General features: G+C 36.9%; 1 protein-coding gene across 5 annotated transcripts in view; it reads right to left on the reverse strand.

Moving 5' to 3' along the window:
- VPS13B (vacuolar protein sorting 13 homolog B) overlaps positions 1-22,649 on the reverse strand; it is a 478,367-nt gene that overhangs the window by 58,782 nt on the left and 396,936 nt on the right. For all 5 annotated transcript variants that reach the window (XM_055706070.1, XM_055706071.1, XM_055706068.1 and 2 more), the window contains 3 exons: positions 22,354-22,561; positions 21,824-22,008; positions 5,226-5,422 (listed from right to left, as the gene is read on the reverse strand). In XM_055706070.1, the coding sequence (XP_055562045.1) occupies positions 5,226-5,422; positions 21,824-22,008; positions 22,354-22,561 (590 nt within the window). The remainder of the gene's footprint in view (positions 1-5,225; positions 5,423-21,823; positions 22,009-22,353; positions 22,562-22,649) is intronic.

Below are 22,649 nucleotides of genomic sequence, written 5' to 3' on the forward strand. Positions count from 1 at the left end.
GATTCAAAACGGCGTTTTGTTTTCTCATGGACAGTTAGCTTGGAAACCAAAAGGGTCCACCACTGGAGTGATTCCCTAAGAAAATTCAAAGTCTGACCACATGCTTAAAGAACCTAACCAGAGAGAAACGGAAAATGAGGGTGGGAGAATGCTGCTCCCTGGGACAGAACTGGCCTTGCATCCTCTCCCATGCTAGGGAGGGACAAGCACTGGCAGTGAAGGACTGAGAGAGGCAGGACAATGTGGGCTATACCATGCTTTAGAAGGCAAAGTCACTCTACAGAGAGATCACCTTCTAGAAATCACCTGAAAAGAAATGCAACAGGGATTCTTTCATCACTGCTTTCCTACCTGCCCAGACTTCATTCAAGTGTTACTGTTTTATCTGTGAAGGGGTCCATAACCCAGTTACAGTACAAAATATACTAAAAGCAGCATCCAAATTACTATAGTATTGCCTTAAAAAAGAACTGTAATAAGAGATCATTATATTGAATGAATACTAGTCCTTAAAATCACTACCATGACCCTCCAATTTTAAATTAAATCCCACTTAAACTTTTTGCTGAGGTAGACTTCTGTCAGACCTTTAGCACTGCTACTTTCTCTGTTTACCTTGCATAGAGCACAGAAATCAAGACACAGTCCATCACATACTGGGTGCGCAAGTAAATAAAGCGGTGTTAGCTGAAAACCCAGGAAACTTTCAATTACGCCTTGGTGAACAATAGTAGGAGCATTAATATGAGAGGTAGATCTGATTGTGAAATCAAAATTTGGACATCAAATAAATAAAATATCAAAAAAATCCCACATTCTCTTGGCTGCTTTGGAGCTACAAAACACAGTGTGGACTGTCCACAATTTTTCAGCTGGGGAGAAAAGGAATAACCAGCTTCTACTGCTTTGTGTTTGGCACAACATGCTGAGGGATGGGTGTAACAAAACCAAGGGAAATTCTAAATAAAGCTGACCTGTATTTAGTAACAGATTTTTTTTTAAATCCTGTGAAATATCAGGATTTTTAAAATGGAAAATACCTACATTCAAAGTCATCATGCAAAGCAGTTCAAGTTAAATATATGGCAACTGGGAACAATGACTTAACAGTGACCTGCATTATTCTTGTTATTTTAAGAGTGGAATATTTAAACCAAAACTGCCATTTGTGATGAAACCACAACATGGGAAAATATCCACTGGGAAGAAGAAAGAGACCACTTAACTCATTTAATTTATGACTCAAATGCTGGTCTGAACCCAAATTGTTAGAGGTCAAAATCCAGTACATCATTTACTTTGAATAAAAGCTAAAACAATTAGCAAGAAACATGATCACAATTCCTCACATTAATTTTAAAAAAGTAGCAATTTAATGCTTATTTAAAAGTTTTTCTACTTGTTTCATGGTTTGTATCTTAAGGCATTTTCAATTACTATTTCACATTAGTATGTCAGTAATTATAAAAATACTGTTTACATTACACAGGAGATACACAAATATATAAAACATCTTGTAATGTAACTCATTTAAACAAAGAATGATAACCCCTCCCCCAAGCAAACCAGGGAGGGGCTTCAGTGTCTCACCAACCAAACAGAGCTATAAATAAAAGTAACTTTGATTATAATTTGCCAGTCCTGCAACATGAAAATGCAATCTATAAAAACAATCTCCTTTTAATCCCTATTTTAAGGTCTTCCATAAACAGTCATGGATGTCATATATGATTCCTTCCATAGACATTACAGTAAATCCCCAAGGGGATGCTAAATTATTTCACTTAGGACTTAAGATTTATTTATTCATTGAATAAACATTCATAAATGTTCATTCAAACCGTAGACATTCATTGAATAATGGTCTACAAAATAAACAACACACACATATATACTATGTCCCTATTCAGATAGCTCCTTCATTTTTATACATCTAATTATTTCCTGATCAATCTCAGAAAGAGCTTGCATACCACAGGATCTGGATCATGACATCTTTCCATATTCATTATTGATGTACTTCAGCCTGCCAGCTACTGCTCAACGTATCAGCTGGATCCACATCTTCTCACAAACCTTGCTGCTTTCCTGTCACATGAGCCACATAAGTTTCATACTTTATAACTGATGTTAGGAATCAGCAATATAAGGTACTTAAAACACAAAGGATCAGCTCTCTGGTATTAATAAATAGCATATCAAAAAAGCCCTGCAGAATTTGAAGGAAAAAATATTATCATTGAGCAGCAGCTGCATGCATATGGCAGCTGTTAAGAGTCTGACCCAAAATACAGGATCAAACTAAGAAAACAAACTTTGACAAGACAGCATTTTTATACTTTACAATTAATCATGAATTAAATTTGCTAATCAGTCATACACTTACAGCATGTAACTAATATCAAATCATTATGAGTCTCCAGGAAAACTGAGATTCAACTTCTACACAGTTTTTGCTTCTCTCTCTCACTCACAGATACTTCAGCCTTGAAGTTCCTTGGTCTACTCGGTATTAGCTTTAAGCACAGCTCCTTGTGGCTCTTCTCACAAGTCTGTAAGATCTCACGTTAAACACTTGCTTTAGGAACAAGCCTAACACTGAAATTTACCATGACATGGCGCAGTTTCTCTCTATCAAAACCAAAAAAAGCTTGGCATTTTTTCATCTAGTAGAATCCAGAAAACATTTTAGGGTGCTTGGTAACAAGAAAATATCCATGCCGGTAGCAATATGTTTGTTTGATGAAGTCACATTTTCAGCAAAGTTACTACCAGCACGGACTTCCTAAATTCTACTAGGGGTCTGGAAGGGTTGGCCTTCTCTGCAGGTCCGCAGTATCTGTCACCACCTGCTAAACAAGGCTTCCCTTTAACAGCATGTGATCCTTTGGGGCTTAACCGTTACTTTAAACTTGTTCTGTAGCTGTAACTATATGTATTTCAGTGCTTCCAATCTGTCTCAAAACCTCCAAGCCAGTGACGTGTGACTGGTATGATTTGCTCTATTTCCAACAAAGACAGTGTGCCCAAGCACCATCGGTCAAGGCCTCATCTCTGAGGAACAGCTGCTCCTTTTCAGACCCGTTAGTTTTCTCTGAGGAGGATCACTCCAGGTTGGTCAGGACTACTTCTTCCACACCAGTCCTTCCTGCAGTTGTCCTTAAGAAAGCCTGCAGTGCAGCCTTGCTTGAATATAGAGATCAGTTTGAATTTCTATCTGGAACTGCTGCTGAGACAGGGAATATAACCTTTCCTTTCTCTGGTTAAAATAGAGGTTTTCCTCATGTACCCCTCTCAGGTTTCAGGATTCTGGATGGAGTTTGCCCTTACCTGCATGAATCGTCAAATTCCCAGTCTACTGTTAGTTCATGTAGGTGTAAACTGCACATCTTGACATCATTATAAATTCCTCAGGCCACCAGAAGTGTCAGGACTAGTGACTGCAGTCTCTGTACATGAGCCTAAGGAGCTGTCAGTTCAAGACACTTTCCCTTGACTTCCCTCTTTCTCTTGTTTTTTTACCTTCAAATGCTTCAGTAGTGTGGTGCATGGTTTTTGCCGCCTTCTTTCCTCTCCTGCCATCCCTATTCTATTCAGTGAACTGCTAAGGCTTCAGTTTAATTCCTGTTCTTTCAGTTGTAGTTTCTGCTTTAGCTTTTCATATACACACACAAACTGGAAGACGTAGGGCTTCTAATATCATTGCTGCGGCCAGAGCAATTGCCTGCCCTAGGGTCTTCTGGTACCTCAAGGCCATTAGGGTATTTCTACCCCTTTATAACTTAACACCCTGATACTACTGAAGACGGTCACTATTGTGGAGCAGGCCTGCAGCCTCCCAGCTGAAAATCATTAGGTCAGACCTTCTAGGCAGGTTAATTAATGTCCTGTAAATATTTCTGATGTTAATCACAGTCCAGACTGGTTTTATACTGTATTTTTTTTACTTATCTGTATTTCTTTTTAACCCTAGCCTCCTTCTGAAGGATTACAACTCATTAGCTTATCAGAGCTCCCTGAATGAAAAATACTGCATATAGTGATGAACCCTATTTGAGCAGAGAACAATAAACATGATTACAGTGCCAAATGCCTGATGAAAAAAAAAAAATCTACTAAATTTCACTACTTCATTTTCAGTTCCCACCGAGTTCACATTTCTGTGGTGTTAAGCTGACCAGGAAGGCAATTTTGCCAAGGTCCCACAATCAGAGGAATTAACCTTGTCTAAAACACTTAACTTCTCAATGATGAAAATGCATTCTTTCACAATTAACATCAAGAAATCATTTCCAACCTGATACTATTAATGGAAACCAGATGTTCAATTTTGTTCATTGATTTTGTTAGACATGTTCATATTTCCTGATTTCTCTGAATTCTATAGCTGCATGTAACATACATGTGGATGCTACACACTCATTCAAGCATGTGTTCATACACAGGCAGCAACAATCAGCAAATATCAATGATCCAAAAGGGTCATGTGGGGTTTTCTGCTCCAGCTACAAAATGTTAAGAAAGTCTTTGAAAGCAATTCCACTGCTGTTTGTGAAGAGAACTTGTACTTGTTTCTTCTTACTCTACTTTATTAATTAAAACTGAATGAATGCAAATAGGCAGAGTATCTGTCATTGTACATTGTTTCCAGTTGAAAACACGAAGAAAAATGGATCCCCAGCATTTGAAAAAACTCATTAAATTTTTTCACTGTTAGCATAGTAAGCAAGCTGTATGAATAATAATTATGTAACGCTCTTGAAGTACTCCAGTTCTGTTTAATCCATTCAAAACAGACACTTCGCTTATTTTAGTCATTGACTTGCACTGAGGACAGAACGAAGGTGATGTATGGGGAGTGCATGGAAGCAGAATGTTTACTACTATGTTATACAATGGATTACACCTCAGCCTTCTTTTGATAATTAGCTAATTTTACTGCCCTGTGGAGCTAAGAGGTTTCAGGATATGGCCTCTTTGTCCACAATTTTCAGTAAACCTTGTATTCAGAAAATGGATGAAATGACACTGCCAGGCTGCTTGTAAAAGAAAGCTCTTTTTGTGCACACTCCATCACCTCGCATGAAAATGAACTACAGTCAATCTCATTTAAGACCAGCTACTCTTACTGCATATGAAAACAGTATCTTTTTTCCTAAGTATCTGGAAAAAGATTTCTCAAGATGTAGCGTTACATTTCTGTTTCCCTCCTCCTTTAAAATTACCTTTGGTCATCAGCCACATTCTGACTGCTGTTCAGGACAATCCTCCACAGATCGGAGGCTATGAGCTCTTTCTGATCATTCACAAGGTTGATACTGGGCAGCTGTAGTTCACAGACTTTGCTTTCTGATAGACTGAATTCCCGGAATGCAACAAATGATTTCTGAAGCTCATCCCAGTACTCCAAGCTGCAAGGAATCTGTGATAAAAGGGAGATGGCATAATTACTTTATGCTTGATTGCAAATATAATGGGATTTACTGTACACACTAAAAGTGCAAAACTAAAGTAAGCTGTCATATAGAATATCAGAATTGTAATCCTTACTCAGATTCTGTGCTGTCTTGACTTAAAATATTTTTAGAATGTCATTGCAGTATAACACTTCAAACCTTCTCTTACTAGGTACAGAAATAGCTACTTGTTCCATAGTACACAAGAATAACAAAGACTACTCAAGTAATCATTATTTGTACTATGCAGCCAAAAAGTCCATCAGATGTCATCACATCATGGTAGCAAGGACATTCTAATCATCATTAATTTTTTTTTTTGCTTGAACCAGCTCTTTTAATTTTATTGCATAACAAAATATAAATGTATTATTTACCCATTTATTTTCATATTAAAATGATCAAAGACGCAGAGTAAAAATTACGATAGACAACACAATACCTTGTGGTGAGCCAACACATGAATAAAAATCCTGGAAGAAATCATGAAGTACTTGTAATCACATGATCTTTTCTTTCATGGAATATGCTATTATAGACAACTCTGTGATTTTGGGAACCCAAACCCAATAAATACATAGCAGCTTCTGTTTAATCACATCCCTAATTTTAAGTCTGTAAATAACTCACTTGGATTACTCCTGGATGCATCACTGATCTGGAGAGAATGTTATTAAGAGGCATTTCTTAAGACAATAGAAAACAAATTTTAATAAAAGCATAGATTTAAAGGGTTGTGTCTTAGGCCTCCTTTTTTGGGGTTGGGGATAACAGCATGATAGTGAATGAGAATATGAATTTAAAACAAATGCAAACTCAGTAAGATATGAAGATTTTAGAATTAGGATACAGAAATCCACAGTTACTGCACTTGTACGTGTCAAGAAATACTAGAAATCAAGCTGACAAAAAGCAACTAGTACAAAATGCACGTGTATGTGCTATTACCTTTTTTATGCGTGTCTGTGTATAGACATACATACATAAATTACCAAGAAAAAGTAAGAATGTGGTAGATCTGCAAGTAAATCTAGGCACAGCTAAAAAAACCTCTGTAAGTATTCTTCCTTGTTGCTTAGTAAGGACTATAATGCACATGGAGGCGACAGCAGGCGGATTAATTAACAGGAATGAAGGTTAAGAAGAAAAATTCAGGGAGCTCAGTGGTTCAAGCTGAGGAGGGCAAGGGAACATATATAATCATCAAAGAATTCTGGAGGAATTACCATGTGGAACCACAGAGCCTGAAATATGGACTTTTACTACATCTGTCAAGTCACAATGATACCTGAAGACTGAAAAAAGAAACCACAGTCACCAACTTTTTTTTTAGGTCAGGATGGAGGGAAAAAGAAAAAAGTATCTGATAACTACCAGCAAAACTCTGATGCTAGTAATGTATATAATATAAAGTAGCATAGCAATATCAATCAGGAGTGCTGATTTAATTTCAAAGATTAGAGTCTGAGAAAAGGGATTGATTTAATATAGAAAAGCACAAGTCATATGTAAAGACAGCAACGCATTTGTTTAAAAGCTGCATATTCAATTGGAAAGGGTGAAGATACGTAAATGTCAGCTGGAAAATTCTGAGGCAGTATGATGATGCCTGGAAAAAGCAAATGTCATCCTGAGAGACATCAGGTGAGATACTTCCAAAAAGGAGGGGCAAATATTAATCGACTTGTGTAAGACACCAGTGGGGCCTCATCTGGAACGTAGCACACAAGTCCACTTCTACATGTTAAAACTGTATTAACTCATGGTAGGATCTGTGCAGGGCTGAGGACCAAAGGAAGGAAAACAAAAGGAACGCGACTGCTCTACCCAAACACCTCAGGAGACAAACAGTTAATAGAGGAAAAGGTCTACACGAACTATGGGTCAAAACTAAGCTGCTCTATGAATAAAGTGTAAGGCTAGAAACCTGAACAGAAAAAGGGAGGTTGAAGGACAGCCGTGGTGCTCAAGACAGCTGCTTTTAAAACCTTGATTTGTTAATAAGATGGAGACAGTAACAAGCATTGCCCCAGTGGGAGCAGGCTGGGCTCGATGAAAGTTGTTTTCTTTTCTGCGTTGCTAACTCTACAATGGTGCTGTGTACAACAACAGCAGTATGAAACATTACATTACGGTGTTTGTAGCCATATTTCAAAGTTATACTATATTTATTGTTTTTGCTCTTAGCGGCATTACAGAGTTTTAGATTTCTTCAAAACTTCTAAGTGTTCAATTAGTTGAACCTGCAACGCCTGTGGACAAACAGTCAAAATTGTAATACCATAGCAATGTCCCTACCTTCAATTAGGGATATATCCAAGGTATTCTCCTATGTTAACCCCAATGGCAACATCCATCATCCACTATCTTTCATACCACATGGTGTGGTCATTTACACTCTTTTTTAAACACTCTTTTTAAACCTCCACAGTCTTCATTTGTGATAAAACATTTGATTTTATTTAAAATATTACAATAGTTGGCATATTTCCTATAGCATAAAGTCTTGGAATTATATAATTACAAAAGGATCTGTATAATTTCTGACAAAAGGTTGCAGCCTTTCATGGTTGCACAAGTACTTCTACATATAGCGATATTTATTTCTGCATATTTTTAACTCTTAGTCCTTATAATACCTGGAGATTTTTTAGGACTCTGATTTGATATATTTGAATACTTGGTTTGGTCTTGTGCTTCCTATTGCCTATCAACACTTAAGTTACCTTTTCATGTTGATGTTGTTGAGTAACACATGTGCAACAAGTCTTGTAAAGCTATCCTATTATTTAGGATATTTATTTCTTTTAGATTACATCTCACAACAAAACTTTTTTTTTTTTTTAAAATATGGAAATCTCCCTAATGAGACTCTCACAAGATTGGATTAGAATAGCAAGTAGCGGGCATTTTAGAAGAGGCTAAACAAGGTGAACGAATTCTACCTATTCGCACAAAGATTAATGAGCTGGAAGAACAAGTAAAGAGCATAAAAAGGACTCTCACAAGTGGTACTACAATACGAAAACCAAAACTATCAGTAAGACTAGAGGAAAATGATATAGAGAGACTGAAAACAAAGACCGAAAATAAAGGCAGAACAAAACTTGAACACCCCCTCTCCTTCCCCCCCCGACTTCATATCTGTTGTTTAAAAAAAAGAAAACTAGGAATTTTAAAATTTCCACCCACTCAGTAGGTGGTGGAAATATTGAAACTTATCTTGAGGAAAATGTGGCAAAGTAAAATGATCAGAACAATTATGCTATAAAGAAGTAATAACTCCTCTTCAGGCTCTGATAACATAGTGTATTTGCCTTTCAGGAACTTCATGGTAACCTCTTAAGCAAATTATGAAGAATTTGGAAAGGCACAGGAATGACTGCTGGACTCAGCAGTATGAGTAGCCAGAAAGAATATACCACCTAACAAAGCAGGCTGGTAAGCACGTTGAAAAGATTCTTCCTCTTTATTTTTGCTCATGATTTTTTTTTTTAATTGTGTTGCAGTATGTTAATAATCTACCAGAGTAAGAGACAGTATCTTTTAAGGCATCATCTGCACATTAGAAGTAAAAAGTCAGACATGCCTTATGTGATTGCTTATATAAAATACAGCTCATGCTTTGGGACTGTCCAAACTGTAAGCTTTCTAGTTTGAAACTTGCAAAAGACTTAGTTGATTTAGAATTTCTGATTCCTACATATCTAGCTTTATTTGTTCTAGGGGGTTTATTACAAATGCCTGATCTGGGTAAGTTTAAGGAAAGATGGTAGCTCTGGGCAATATTAGCTGCCAAAAATAATAGTTGTGAAAGCCTGGAAATGGGCTATAATGCCAGAACTGAGTCATAGGCAGTGGGAATAAGTGAATTAGCTGCAACAAGAAATTCCCCATATGTAGAATTAAATATGGTACTTTCACCTTAAAATATTTGAATAAAACCTAAGCTATAATTCAGATAATTGTTACCTCTTAGAAAATGTGACGGCTAGTGCTGCCTCTATAAAACTAAATACTAACGAAGCATATCTAACCACAAACTTCTTTGCTAAAAAGCAAGCATGCTTCTTCAACAGACACTTCTCCAAAGCTTTTGTCTTCTTTCCCAGGTCTCAAAGAAAGTTTTAATTGCTACGATTTTATTCACCTGTAAACTCCAAATGGAACCATTACTGTACAGCCCCTGTCACTTACATGTGCATAAAACTGTGGGCTCAGATTTAACCAAGAATCTCCAGGTTCTGCTTTGCAAGAAAACCATGTACTATGGCACAAACACTTACTTAGAAGGATGATTATGGCAACAGAGAGCAAAACAGCAGTCAAATGCTTTTTATTCAGCAGCATTAACAACAGAGATCAGAAGCAGAAGTGAAAAGCTACATGAAAAGAGCCTAAACTTTGAGTATTTATAACAAAAACTGTTAGTAAGATAAATCTAAAACAAAGCAGAGAATTTGAAGGTTCCTCCTTTTTCTCATTACTGCTGTGGACTATAGACATGGGAGATCTGAAAACTGCATGGTACTGTTCTGATGAAGAATGAAAATGGTCTGTTAGTAAGTTTTGATAGGAAGGGAAGCAGCTCCCTCCCAGTGACAGTTCCAGTCCTGCCCCCTATAAGTAAAGGACGCAAAGAAACAACTCAGCTGAAACAATTGCCTTGGAGCAGAAATCTTTTGAATTAGGAGTGTGTGGATTCTTGTTCTCTGTGAATCTCTGTGAATACATAGTACTGTAACACAGACATTATGAGGATCACCTCTGTGAACATACATCAACTCTCTACAAAAGCTCTCAATTTCAGCAGAGCTGAAACCTCTGTAATTTTCCACAAAAAAACACCAAGCCCCAAACAAAAACTCAAAAACCTTCTTATAAATTTGCATCCTTCAAGTCATTTCCTGCATGCTTGTTAACCTATCAGCAAGACAGTATTAATAACCAACACAAAGTATTCCCACTAATGTACTACAACGTGATAGGTCCTGTTTTTTGTTATTCATCTTATCTTGTGTCACACATTACCTGTACCAGAATAATTTAATTCCTATTTGGAAACTAGGGGTCAAGAAATACTACAGACTCTGTTAACACTATGTTACGTATTAATATTTTCATCCATACGTTGTACACCCTATTTACCACATGGATACTCCTTATTCCCACTTTAATAAAACGCAATGGGAAAGAACTGACTGTTGATCCATATGTGCTTTTTAAAGGCTTTCATGATCACAACATGCTTCTAGATTTTCCTGTGACCTGATGTTATCCTCCCAGCTTTAGACTGCTTTGCTAATCTGGATTTGAAAAGCCTTGGGTGCCCACCACACATCACTAGGTATGTTTCTCTAGCTGAGCTCTCTAGCTAAGCAGAGGACCAACACCAGTGCACTTCCACAAGCTGTCACCTTACCATAACTGATCATACCTACAATTCACTATACATCTTGTCATAATGCGAACAGGTACCAGACACAGACGGCATTGCCATTTAGGATATAAATAAGTAAAATACCTCCATTTCTTAGCTAATCCCATCTTTTGCACAGACATCTTTTTTTATCTCTAGGAAAAAGCTACAGCCATCTGCCTGCTATTTTAAGGTTGCTGAATGAATCTATATAACAGTATGATTGCTTTATTATTTAAGTACTGGAGCATATAATTTTTAAACTCAATATAAAAAATGGACTTTTAACTATACACATGCAGATCTCTTTGGCTGCAAAATACATCTTGTCCAGCTGACAAAGAAAGAGATTAACAGCTGGGTTACAGAATGTGCTTGATGTTGCTTTCAGTGATGCTTCCTTTTGATTCATGTTTTTGCTAGAAAATAAGCTTTTACAGAATAAATGCTCACTTCTTGAATCTCAGCCCCTCAGATCGTGGGCGCTTCCTCTTGGAAATGAAGTTATCCTTGTTCCAGAAACAATTACTGTACAAGAAAATGTACACAGAAGGCAGGAAGCGTGTGTGTGTTTTATCTACTCCAAGCAGGGCCACCTAAGTGAATGAGAGGCAGAATACAATACAAACTAGCACTTTGTGTCAGACACCAACCCATGCTGAGATTTTAGCTCTAGTTTCCTGAGTGTGAATAAAATGATTGCTCTGTAATAAAGCTATTCTGTTATTAGGATATTTTACTGTTTTAAGGCCAACTGCCTTAAAAATATAATTCTGCCATTAGGTGAACAGAAGTCACAGTAGTAGGAAATAAAAAGCTTTATCCCAATTTTTATTAGGGAAAAATTCTTGGCAATAACTACCAAGAACATGACTATTAAATTTGATTTTGAAGTATTATTTATATAAAAATCGCAAAAGAACCCTGCAGAAAAATTTATTATGTAGAAAATACGCTCAAAAGAAAATTAATATTAAACAGAATAAAACCTCTGTAATATGCCTGTTCACATGACACACACAATCCAATCTGACCACTGGAACAATATTTTTGGACAACTGTAGGCCAATTCAACATCCACATTCCTGTTCAGCTTATGTGACTGACATTGTGACATCATCCTACAAACTGAACTGCCTGTTGGAAAACATTTTTTCAGCCTTCCTCAGGGCTAAGACTGTGTCATATCAGTGTGGAAAACAGCCTCTCCCGGCACAGGTCAACTACCAATTTTACCTTTTCATGAAGATCCAAATAAAGGAAAAAGATGGTGGTTTACAGTGAGGTAAAAATTTAGCCTAGTATCAGTAGTATTAGGAGTAATAGCAGTACTAAGATTAAAAACATTCTAGCCGTACAAAGTATTTGCTGCTCCCCCAGTTCATCTCCTTTGTGTTTTTATTACGGTTTTCTGTACTTTGACACCATTTTGATGTGTTACATACCTGTATATTTTTGGGCAGTAAAAGTTATTCCTCTATGGTGCACTCTCACTTTTCAACATTCAGGAATAATCAGATACCATACCTGGAGAAATTTTTCAAAATCTACCCATATAATTTCTTCACAGAATTTTTATACTTCTCTTTGAATTTGGTTTAACAAATTTTGTCCTCTAGAACATTTAAGTTACAAATACTCACTTTAAAACTGAATATGCAGTATCTGCTTAATTTAATTTTTTTTCCCTATTCATATTGAGGTCTTTGGCTGAATAATGAAAATAACTACTATTTTGCTTTCTAAGTAATAACATACACCTCAGCTCTTTCAACATTTAACAAATTTATTTATGATCCAATTAGAATATTTATTTTATTTAAATTTACATCTGTACTGTAGTTCATAAAATAAATATTAAATAGAGTTATAATAAAGAGATATGAAAGAAAACTCCTGCCTTCTGAGAGAAACTGTTCTTTAAAAAATACATAACTGCCTTTTAGCTGACTTTGGAAAAAAGCTTCTATACATCTTCAACTAATAGAAGCTATAAAAACCCCTTTGTAATATTGGAACCAGTTGAGAAACCACAAGTATTCAAATGCAGGAAATCATGATTTTATAACATTTTAATGTGATCTACTCTTGGGAAACAAAGTTAACCAAGCCCTATTTCTGTACAGGAAATATTCCACTGTACAGTTGTAATACATTGTGGTGAGGGGTACAGCTGCAATTTTTTCACCTGTAATGCCCCACTGGTATTGTGGCTTACTGAATTGCATCAAGATTGCCTTCCTGTCCGGAAAGCCCTCTAAGTACAAACAAGACTCTAAGCCCAGGTTTTATTTTCCCTTGGTATCAGAATATGGTAATTTAAGAGCCCTGAGAAATGTTTTTTAACCTTTTAGAAGAAATATGTAGCATTCTTTTATTAGGAACTATGTTCTTTGCCTTTTTAAAACAACATGTGACCAACTTATCAATTTATCAGGCTAGCAGGTTCAGAGCAAATGCAGGTGTGTATAGTAATGTAATCTGTCACAGATACTGCCTTTTTTTCTTTATGGAAAATTACTCTAAACACACTAACAGCTTTTCTTAAGAAAGCACAGAAGAGCGCTATGCTATAAGTGAGATTTCGGCATGACTTTTTAAACAGGAAAATGTATGTAGTATTAAGTGTCAAACTCATTTTTTTCTACTAATTGTCATTCATCTTGAGACTGAGTTTATGTGAAGATCACTTGCTTTTCTAATAGCAAAAGCAACAGTATTTAATTTATTAGGAACTTAATTTATTGTTGCAAGTATTGAGAAACAAAAGTATATAGACAGGAGATCTTACATTAGGGACTTACCTACTTCTTGCAGTACTCCTCATTCTCTTTTTTTGATACAGGAAAAATCTTCCACATTTTATGGAAGGTGTTTCATTTTTTTAAGCTTCAGTATTTATTAATAATATAAGCATTATTCTGTTGAAATGTAGTTACCTCTGGGATTGAGGGTAGCAGCCTATTAATACCTAAAATACTGTGTAATTTTTGGTATATGGGCTATTTTGACCACATATTTTCACCACAGTAAAGCCTGGTTCCTACAAGCAGTGCCACAAGATCAGCATACAGCAGGAAGGGCTTGGGTTTGCAAAGTTTCATAAATCAGAGTTACAAAATCTGAAAAGTACAGAACACGAGGAGAGTGTAAATCTGTCATTAAGATAATCTGATGGTTTCGTCAGTCCTCTGGCACCCGGTAGAATTTTCACTGGCTCAGTAACCCCAAAGGGTAAATTTCAGTGTGATGCACAGGCAAATTATGCACAACTTCCATTAACATTCCCAACGAGTTACGCTTAACTCCCTGCAGACTGCACAGAAACTGTAAGCCAAACAATACAGTCTCATCTCAATGCAGTGAACACTAAGATCACACAGCAAAATAATTAAAATTATACACACAAAATACAGTAACAAAATAGTAAAGTCTAAGATAATCCTGCTCTCAGGCAAGGAAGTTCACAAATAATGTTTAAAGCTGGAATTCCTAAAGAGAACAGGCTCTGTTTCAACATCTGCTTAAGACTCACTGTGTAACACTGCAACTCCTTTAGCCCCTAAGTCCTTCCTTGCAAGAAAATTAAGACAATACTTATCATCAATAGTCAGAGTCTTAACTCTGGAAAATGTGCAGAATTCTGCCCAGCATCATAAAACTTGCTCACATCCAGATCATCTGAAGTGTAAGTGGCTCAGGCTGTAATGCAAGCCTACAGCCCTCAGACCAGTTGTTTACATGATGGCCTGCATCCTTTTTTGTATACATGCATGGATGTAAACACTGCTTCTACTGACAGAAAAGCAGTTTCCTATATTAGAATAAAAGGCATTTGTTACAGTCTAGTTTATGATCAGATATGCTCAATCATTATTCTGTATTCTGTATTTTGTTTCAAGCTTGTTGCAACTCTTCATGCAGTAGAGATCATAAACCCACCATATACAGTCTATGTATAGTAGAGGTATGACTAGTACAGTCATTTTTAACAATATCAAAAGGCAGAATTAACAAGAAATATAAGTTTTAAAAAGCAGAACCCCAGGCAAAGCACCAAATCTGCCTTCTGAGCAATTCACAACAGCTAGACAAATTATTTCATCATATGTCTAAAAAGTCTGATTATTTGAAGACAGTACTGAACTGTCTTCAGCATCTGGCAGCAGATTCAAAAATTTGCAAACCGACAGGTTTATCAATAAGCATGGTTGAACTTTACAGCTTATTATCTAATAACACTATGAACTTAAACTTAAATCACTAACCTGTCACACACAAATCATCTGGATTTCCAAAATAGTTGTTGCTTTGGGAATATAAGAAATAAATCAAACATGAATAAAATTTGTGGTTTCCCAAAAAGCTCTTTTCCCAGACTCTCAAATGCCCAGCTGAACACTGTAGCCCCAACAGGGAACGAAAAGTAAAAAGGAAGCAGAGCCAGCCAAAAATGAGGTATTCTCTGTTAAAAGGAAAAATGAATGTCTTTGACATTGATCATAATTCTTTTCCTGTTGACTGTCATGTCAAATCCTTCCTGGAATAATGACTTACAGTAGGTCTAATGTCAGTCATTTTTAAGCTCATGCTTCCTTAAGCCACTGTTAAAACAACCACAAGGTGTTAGAAAATGACTGTTTATTGGCTGACAGTGTTGAAAAAATCAGATTCCCAACTGCAGAGTTTGCAAATGTTTTATTTAAATAGCATAAGCATGTAAGGCAATGCAAAAGACCACTTTTTTGAATCATCACCTTTTGAAGTTAGAAATATTTTATGTTCTCCTAAAAGAGATTTCACCATATCTGTAAATGCTCTGAGTAAATTTAACCAGAGTGGTTTTATTTACCTGGTCTTTCTTTATTGTTTAATAAAGCCTGCAAGTTAAGCCCTTGCGGCCTCAGAACTATACTCACTAACCTAATTTTTGCCAGTAGACTTTGAGATTTGGTTAATTTAATCACCACTTTTCTAAACCATGACTAACTACTCTGTTTATTAGGATACTATATAAAGAAGAAAGGCCAAAAAAGGAGACCTTAGCACACATTCATCTTTTCATCAGCCATTATAATGCTGACTACACTTGCACGCAATAGGAATCCTGGCAGGTACACAAGGGAAACATCCTCTAATACAAAAACCTGTTAGGGCTATAGTTCAGTAGATATTTTATTTTAACTTCATATGGAGAAAAGAACAAATGCCATAGATTATCTTCCTTTTGTCTTGTAAGCTTTAACAGCTTGCATCTCTCACTGGATGACAATCCAGGAGAAAGAATTTTAAGTCTGTGTTGGTGATGCAGCTTAAATAAATCAGAGAGCTCAGAATTTGGAGCATTACACATTATACGACCAATTTGATTAGACAAATATGGTTTTCTCCACCTTTTAAATCCATGGCCACTTGTGTAAATGCTCTTGTGACAACACATAGCTTTTTGTTTGAGATATGGGGCAGTGCCAGCAATATCCCTTACTGGAAAGATAATGCTGCTATGGAATGGCAAACACTGAGATCTCTGTAAAAAGTTCACTAGCTAGCACAGGCCTGCAGCTGTACAGGAAATCATTGGCATGTCCTGTTCACCTGCTGGCACAGAAAAGCAAAATACCTCCTTGATGGCATACAAGTTGCTCTCCTATCTTGGTGAGCCCCTCCCAACCTAAACCTGTCAACCTTGCTCTTGGTAAAGATAAATGATATAAAAAAACTGGCTCAGATGAAATCACAAAAGTAGAAAAACCCCACAGGCTAATCAGAGGCAAAGACAAATAAATCTGAGATTCTCAAGATCGTAGGAACCCACAGGAAGACTTCAGGAAACTAGACGCATACAAGCACAGTTTTAAGCCACACAGCACGGATATCCAACAGCAGTTTCTTTGAGCTTAAATGCCTAAATGTAGCTACCTCCCTATTGGATCTGTACAATTTGAAAGTCACTGTTGAATCACTAACAGATTTTTTTTTCCTGCAACTCCTTCCTTCAAATTGTAAAAATACCACAGAAAATACCACTTACCCTTTCTCAAATGCTGCAGCCTGACTGATCCAAGGAACTGTACAAGCATGGTTGAATTTAGCTTACTTGATAGCTCTGAAATACAGTCCCTTACGATGTGGAATAAATTCTTCTTCAATTACTCTTTATGTTCTGGGACAGTAGCATTTTCTGCATAACTGTAACTATTTTCAGGAATTAGAAATTGCTCCTACTCCTTTCTTTCTTATGCCATATTTCCCAAGCAACTGGAACAATCAGGATGGAGGAAATGGCCACAAATTCTCTTTCAGCTGTCCTCATAACCAGCTCAAGCCAATGTTATCATTTGGGAGATGAGAAGAAAGACTGTGAAGCCCTTCCTCTGCAGTTTAGACTAGCACACTCCTTCCTGTTCCTGAGTTGCTCACGTATCTTCTAAACACCGATATCCCTGCAGGAGACATTTCTATATACCTTATAAAACATATCCTGCTTGAAGGCTGCTACCATGCTCTGAAGTCCTCAGTGGAAGACATTTTATGGACTGATTCACAAGAACGAGAATCATCACGACCAAGAGATTCCAACTTTAACTGCTACGTAACAAGTACATCACAGAGCAAATAAAAGACCTATTGTCACATAATGATAAGCTGGTTGCCTTGTAGAACACAGTTAACTGTTAAGCAGGGAAACTGAGGCATACCTTAGGTCTTCACATGTGAATACTTGCTGAGACAAATCTATTATCTGCACGGTTGTTACTATAGAAATCATCTGCACAAGAGTGTCCTAAATGTAACTGTTTGGAGCAAGAAGAATAGGCTTTGTGTCTCTGGTTTCGTGTACATACTTTCTTTAAACACATACTTTGGTGAAGTACTCACTGACTGAAAAAGGGAAAACATAACCCCCATTTTTAAAAAGGAAAATAAAGAAGACCCGGGAAACTACAGGTTGGTCATTCTTACCTCTTTGCCTGGCAAGATCATGGAGCAGATCCTCCTGGAAACTATGCTAAGGCACATGGACAATAAGAAGGTGACTGGTGACAGTCAACATGACTTCACTCAGGGCATATTGTGCCTGACAAATTTGGTGGCCTTCTACAATGGGGTTACAGCATTGGTGGATAAGAGAAGAGCAATTGATGTCATCTACCTGGACTCGTGCAAAGAATGTGACACTGTCCTGCACAACATCCTTGTCTCTCAACCGGAGAGACATGGATTTGATGGATGGACCACTCAGTGGGTAAGGAATTAGCTGGATGGTTGTACTCAAAGAGTTGCTGTCAATGGCTCAATGTTCAAGTGGAGACTGGTGATGAGTGGGCATTCCTTAGAGGTACGTACTGGGACTGGTGCTGTTCAACATGTTTGTCGGCAACATGGACACTGGGACTGAGCGCACCCTCAGCAAGTCTGTCGATGATACCATGTTGTGTGGTGCAGTCAACATGCTGGAGGGAAGGGATGCCATCCAGATTGACCTTAACAGGTTTGAGAGGTGGGCCTGTGCAAACCTCATGAAGTTCAACAAGGCCAAGTTCAAGGTCCTGCACGTGGGTCAGGGCAATCCCAAGCACAAATACAGGCTGAGTGGAGAATGGATTAAGAGCATCCCTGTGGGGAAAGACTTTGGGGTGTTGGTGGACAAAAAGCTCAACATGGCCCAGTAATGTGTGCCTGCAGCCCAGAAAGCCAACTGAACACTGGCCTGCATCAAAAGAAGTGTGGCCAGCAGGTCAAGAACATTAGTAGCATGTGAAAATGGGACAATGAGGGATGAAAAATTAAATAGAAAGGGGCTGCAACATCCAGTAAACAGGAAGAACAAGTTCAGATACTCTCAGTCTCCCAAGATATAATCCTGATGTAGTTTCTTGCAAGTGCATCTAGGATTTGCTGACTTCCTTCAAACAAATATATCAAAGCGCTATTTCAAAACTGCTAAAGAAAAGGCAACATGCTATGCCATGGCAGAAACATCAGTTCTTCATTTTCCCTCCACAAATAAAAACAACAATGTTGGGACTGTAAAAAAGGAAAGAAACTTGATCAGTGAAACTGCTTAACTTTGCCACAACACAAGTAAAGGCACAAGGAAAATAAGCTCTTGGGACAATCTGGAAATAGCAGCAAGGCAAGGTTTTACAGAAACTGTATAGTTCATATCAACCCTTATAATCTGAAGCTGTTTGCTTATCCTTTGGCTGCAACAGATGACACACAACTTCATTATCTAGAAAACTTCTCTTACTGGTGAAGCTTGTGCAAGTTCCAGGAATTTGAAGAACAGCCACAAAACCAAAGAGACTTCTAAAACCTACCCATGATTAAAGTGATATGCCAAAAGTTTAACAAAGGTAGATAGTCAGATGAAATGTCACAGCAACTTACTTGGAAAGAAAGAACATGCAACTGGCAAACTTCTAATTCAAGACAAACTACAGAAGTGCACCTTTGCCTGGATTTATGTTAAGTAATGGATTAAAGGAGACTAGTAACATTAGGTGAAACTATGGGTTCTCCTAGCATTTGAACATATACACAATCCTGGGAAAGTTTTTAAAATATATTTTTAATATACTTTGATATCATTATTGTCTTCAAATTTAGATCCTTTTTTTCAAAAAAGCTCTTGCAGATGTTCCTCTAAAGTTTCATGTCAAGAAGTGCATAAATGTGTTGCTTTGTCTTTTTTTTCTTTATATTTTGTGAATTTTCCATATGTGCTGAATACTCAATACATAAAGAAACAGATACATAGCCATACTTGGGAAAAAATGGAAGGCCTCATGATTAATTTAAATCAGAACCTAAATTTTGAGATGAGTATTTGGTAAATGTAGTTTATTTAAAAAATTTTAAAATCAACTCTGTATTACTTACTCTACCCACATATCTATGTTAGACTAATAAAAAACATGCATACTATCCATGTTTAAAATGGCTGTTTATCTACATAGTGTGGAGCTGCTCTGTGTAGGAGGTGCACGGCCATTTGTGGAAAATGTTATACATCACCACCTAGAGCCAGGCAACAGTTATTGCCATAATTAATGGCCCACTACCAAAATGTGGATCCTTCTGTAGGCATTTCTGCACTCCATGTGCTGCCCAAGACCACAGTTTTTGAATAGATGTCCTCTAATCTGGCTGATATCTTTCATCTCTTCTCTTGTAATTAAAAGCTCAAGGTAGTAATATAAGACTTACTACGAATTAATTAATCATAAAATTGACAGACCATAAGAAGAGAGCATACTACAGTAAAAAGCATCATGGTGGGAAGGTATACAGGGATGCTTGACCACAAACTTAAAATGAGACTGATGGACACAGTTTTCTGAGCTCAGTGCATAAGATTAAACGCAAATCTGAAGAATTACATGAGGACTAGTAGAAGCTGACAGAACCTGAACACTGGTAGCTGAGTGCTTCCCAGTCTCTACCTTACTGTCCGAGGCAATTGCAGAAGAAACAAGAGAATTGCAACTACCTTCTTTTCTCTGGACTGCAGCACGGCAGCACAAAGCAGCAGAATGTGTGTGCTACTGTAAGTCCAGCTAGGTATGCCCACTTGAAGAAGAACCGATATTCCCCCTGTAACAAGGTCATATTATTACACAAGCACATACATTAAGCTCATGATGTCTGTTATCTATAATGGGAACTTAACGTAATTATACCAAAAACTTGGTGTGCTGTGCTCTGAAATACCATCCTGAAAGAAGGCAAATTGCTGGCTTTCATAGCAACCTAATAGGGTCATCAAGACAGCATACAATAATACAATTTTGATCTTTGATTCAAACCTCATGCCAAGTGGAGCTGATTTTTTTTCCCATTTAATTTTAATTTTCATATAACTGAAAGGAGCTGACATTTGGCTGTCTAGAGGGCAAAGAAATTGGCAGGACACTTACATGATCTCACTAACAGTATGTGCATGGTAATAACATTATACCATTTATCTGAGGAAGATTATCCTACTTATCCATAACTGAAAGCATATTGGTGAGTAATTCACTTTAAAAAGCAATTTTTAACATTATAGCAATAATGAAATAGAATTCAACATTTCTGAACAAATAGGAAGAACTGGGAGATATTTGTTTCCCTTGACTCACAACACTATTCTGATTAACAAGCAGATTGAAATTAAAAAAACCCCACAATTTGTAATACAAAAAGGAAACAGATTAACAAAATTAAAATTGAGCTAAAATCAAAATAGGTATGCAAGGAGTAAGTGAATTTATAAAAATGAATTACACTAGACAGGAGAGAATTTAACTTCCTAATTGTGTATCTTAAAAAGCAAAATTTCTCAGAGTTAGGGATCAGTCTAATTGTGAGATATGGTCTATTTTGGGGGCACAGTCACATAAATGCAGTGCTCAGCCCTCCTTTGAAGGGCAAACTGGACTGCCCACTTCAACCCTCTCAAAGCAAGATGAGGGAATAAAGACCCTTTTTCTCTACCTTGTAGATCTTACTAGAAGAAGTACAGCCATCTGCCATCATGTGGGAGAGGATGGACAGATTGGAGATTTGAGTTCAATCATTCCACTGAATCTTGGCAATTTCAGACCAGGTCTTTCCTCACATGTTTCAGTTGCAAATCAAATGAAGTCTGTGTAAAGACTGATGGATGAAATCATAGGAAGCCAGAATAAAAACTCTGTATGCTTGCAAACAAGAACTGATAAATTTGGCTATAGCTTATTATGTAATGGAAAACCTTTACAGGTAAGTGGTTAAAATGCTTGTACAAGTAGTTTTAAAACTAAAGATGTGCTCAAGCTGTGGAATTTACTTCCTATTGATTTTATAGAGCTCCTGACATTTGTTTTGTGCTAATTTTTAATAAACCTAAGTTTGAAAACATTCCCTTTACAGCAATAACGTTTTCTTTTGTTAATGAAAGTAGAAAACTCTCATTACCCACCTGAAGAACATCTCCAAGGTCAGCAGTGCTGATATCTGGGTCTTCAGTGGTATTAAAAGGAACAGGATTAATTCTCACAAGAGTGAGCACTCTGGGTTCTGGGTACCTCCACAACATCATTCCTGGACTATCCTCAGTTTCATTGTAAAACACAACTTCATAGGCACTGGGCAATTTTTGTGCTTCTGTCAAATGAAAGAAAGTTGCAATCTGTTATATAATTTCTAGAAAGAAACATGCTGGTTTATGAGACCAAAGTAGTTAAAAATAAACCCCTCAGGATCAAAAGGAGAGAAAATAAAAAAGTAATTTCCCTGACTTTTAAAAGATTACAGCTTAATGGAAAGAAATCAAAAAAGTATTATTCTTTTTTTTTCATTCTAGCAGATGTCTTTTCAACTGCTTTTCCAAAAAACCTAAAGTTATTCACTGTAAGAGGCAAGAAATCTTTAATAGCTTACTACTGTATTTTCTTTATAACTAAAAAAAAAAATAAATCTTGAGCAATAATACAATATTATTCTTCTTACCTGCATCTTGTATATACTGGAACAGGCCTGTTCTCAGATCATCTGAGGTATGCTCAGTTTTTGAGGCTTGATTCCTTTCCGTGGAAAAACAAGTGGGGTGCATACGTTCAGATATGAATGTCTCTACACTGCTCTTATTAGTAAGGTACTGCCACAGAAGCTCCCGGAGAAGAACTAAACAGTTCAAATGCTCTTGACCCCAGAAAACCTTTAAAAAAAATGGGGGGGGGGGGGGGGGGGGGGAAGATAAAGGAAGAGACAAACAATTACATACAAATATTTAGTAATTTTTGAAG

Source organism: Falco cherrug, chromosome 3, assembly GCF_023634085.1.
Source record: "Falco cherrug isolate bFalChe1 chromosome 3, bFalChe1.pri, whole genome shotgun sequence".
NCBI lineage: Eukaryota > Metazoa > Chordata > Aves > Falconiformes > Falconidae > Falco > Falco cherrug.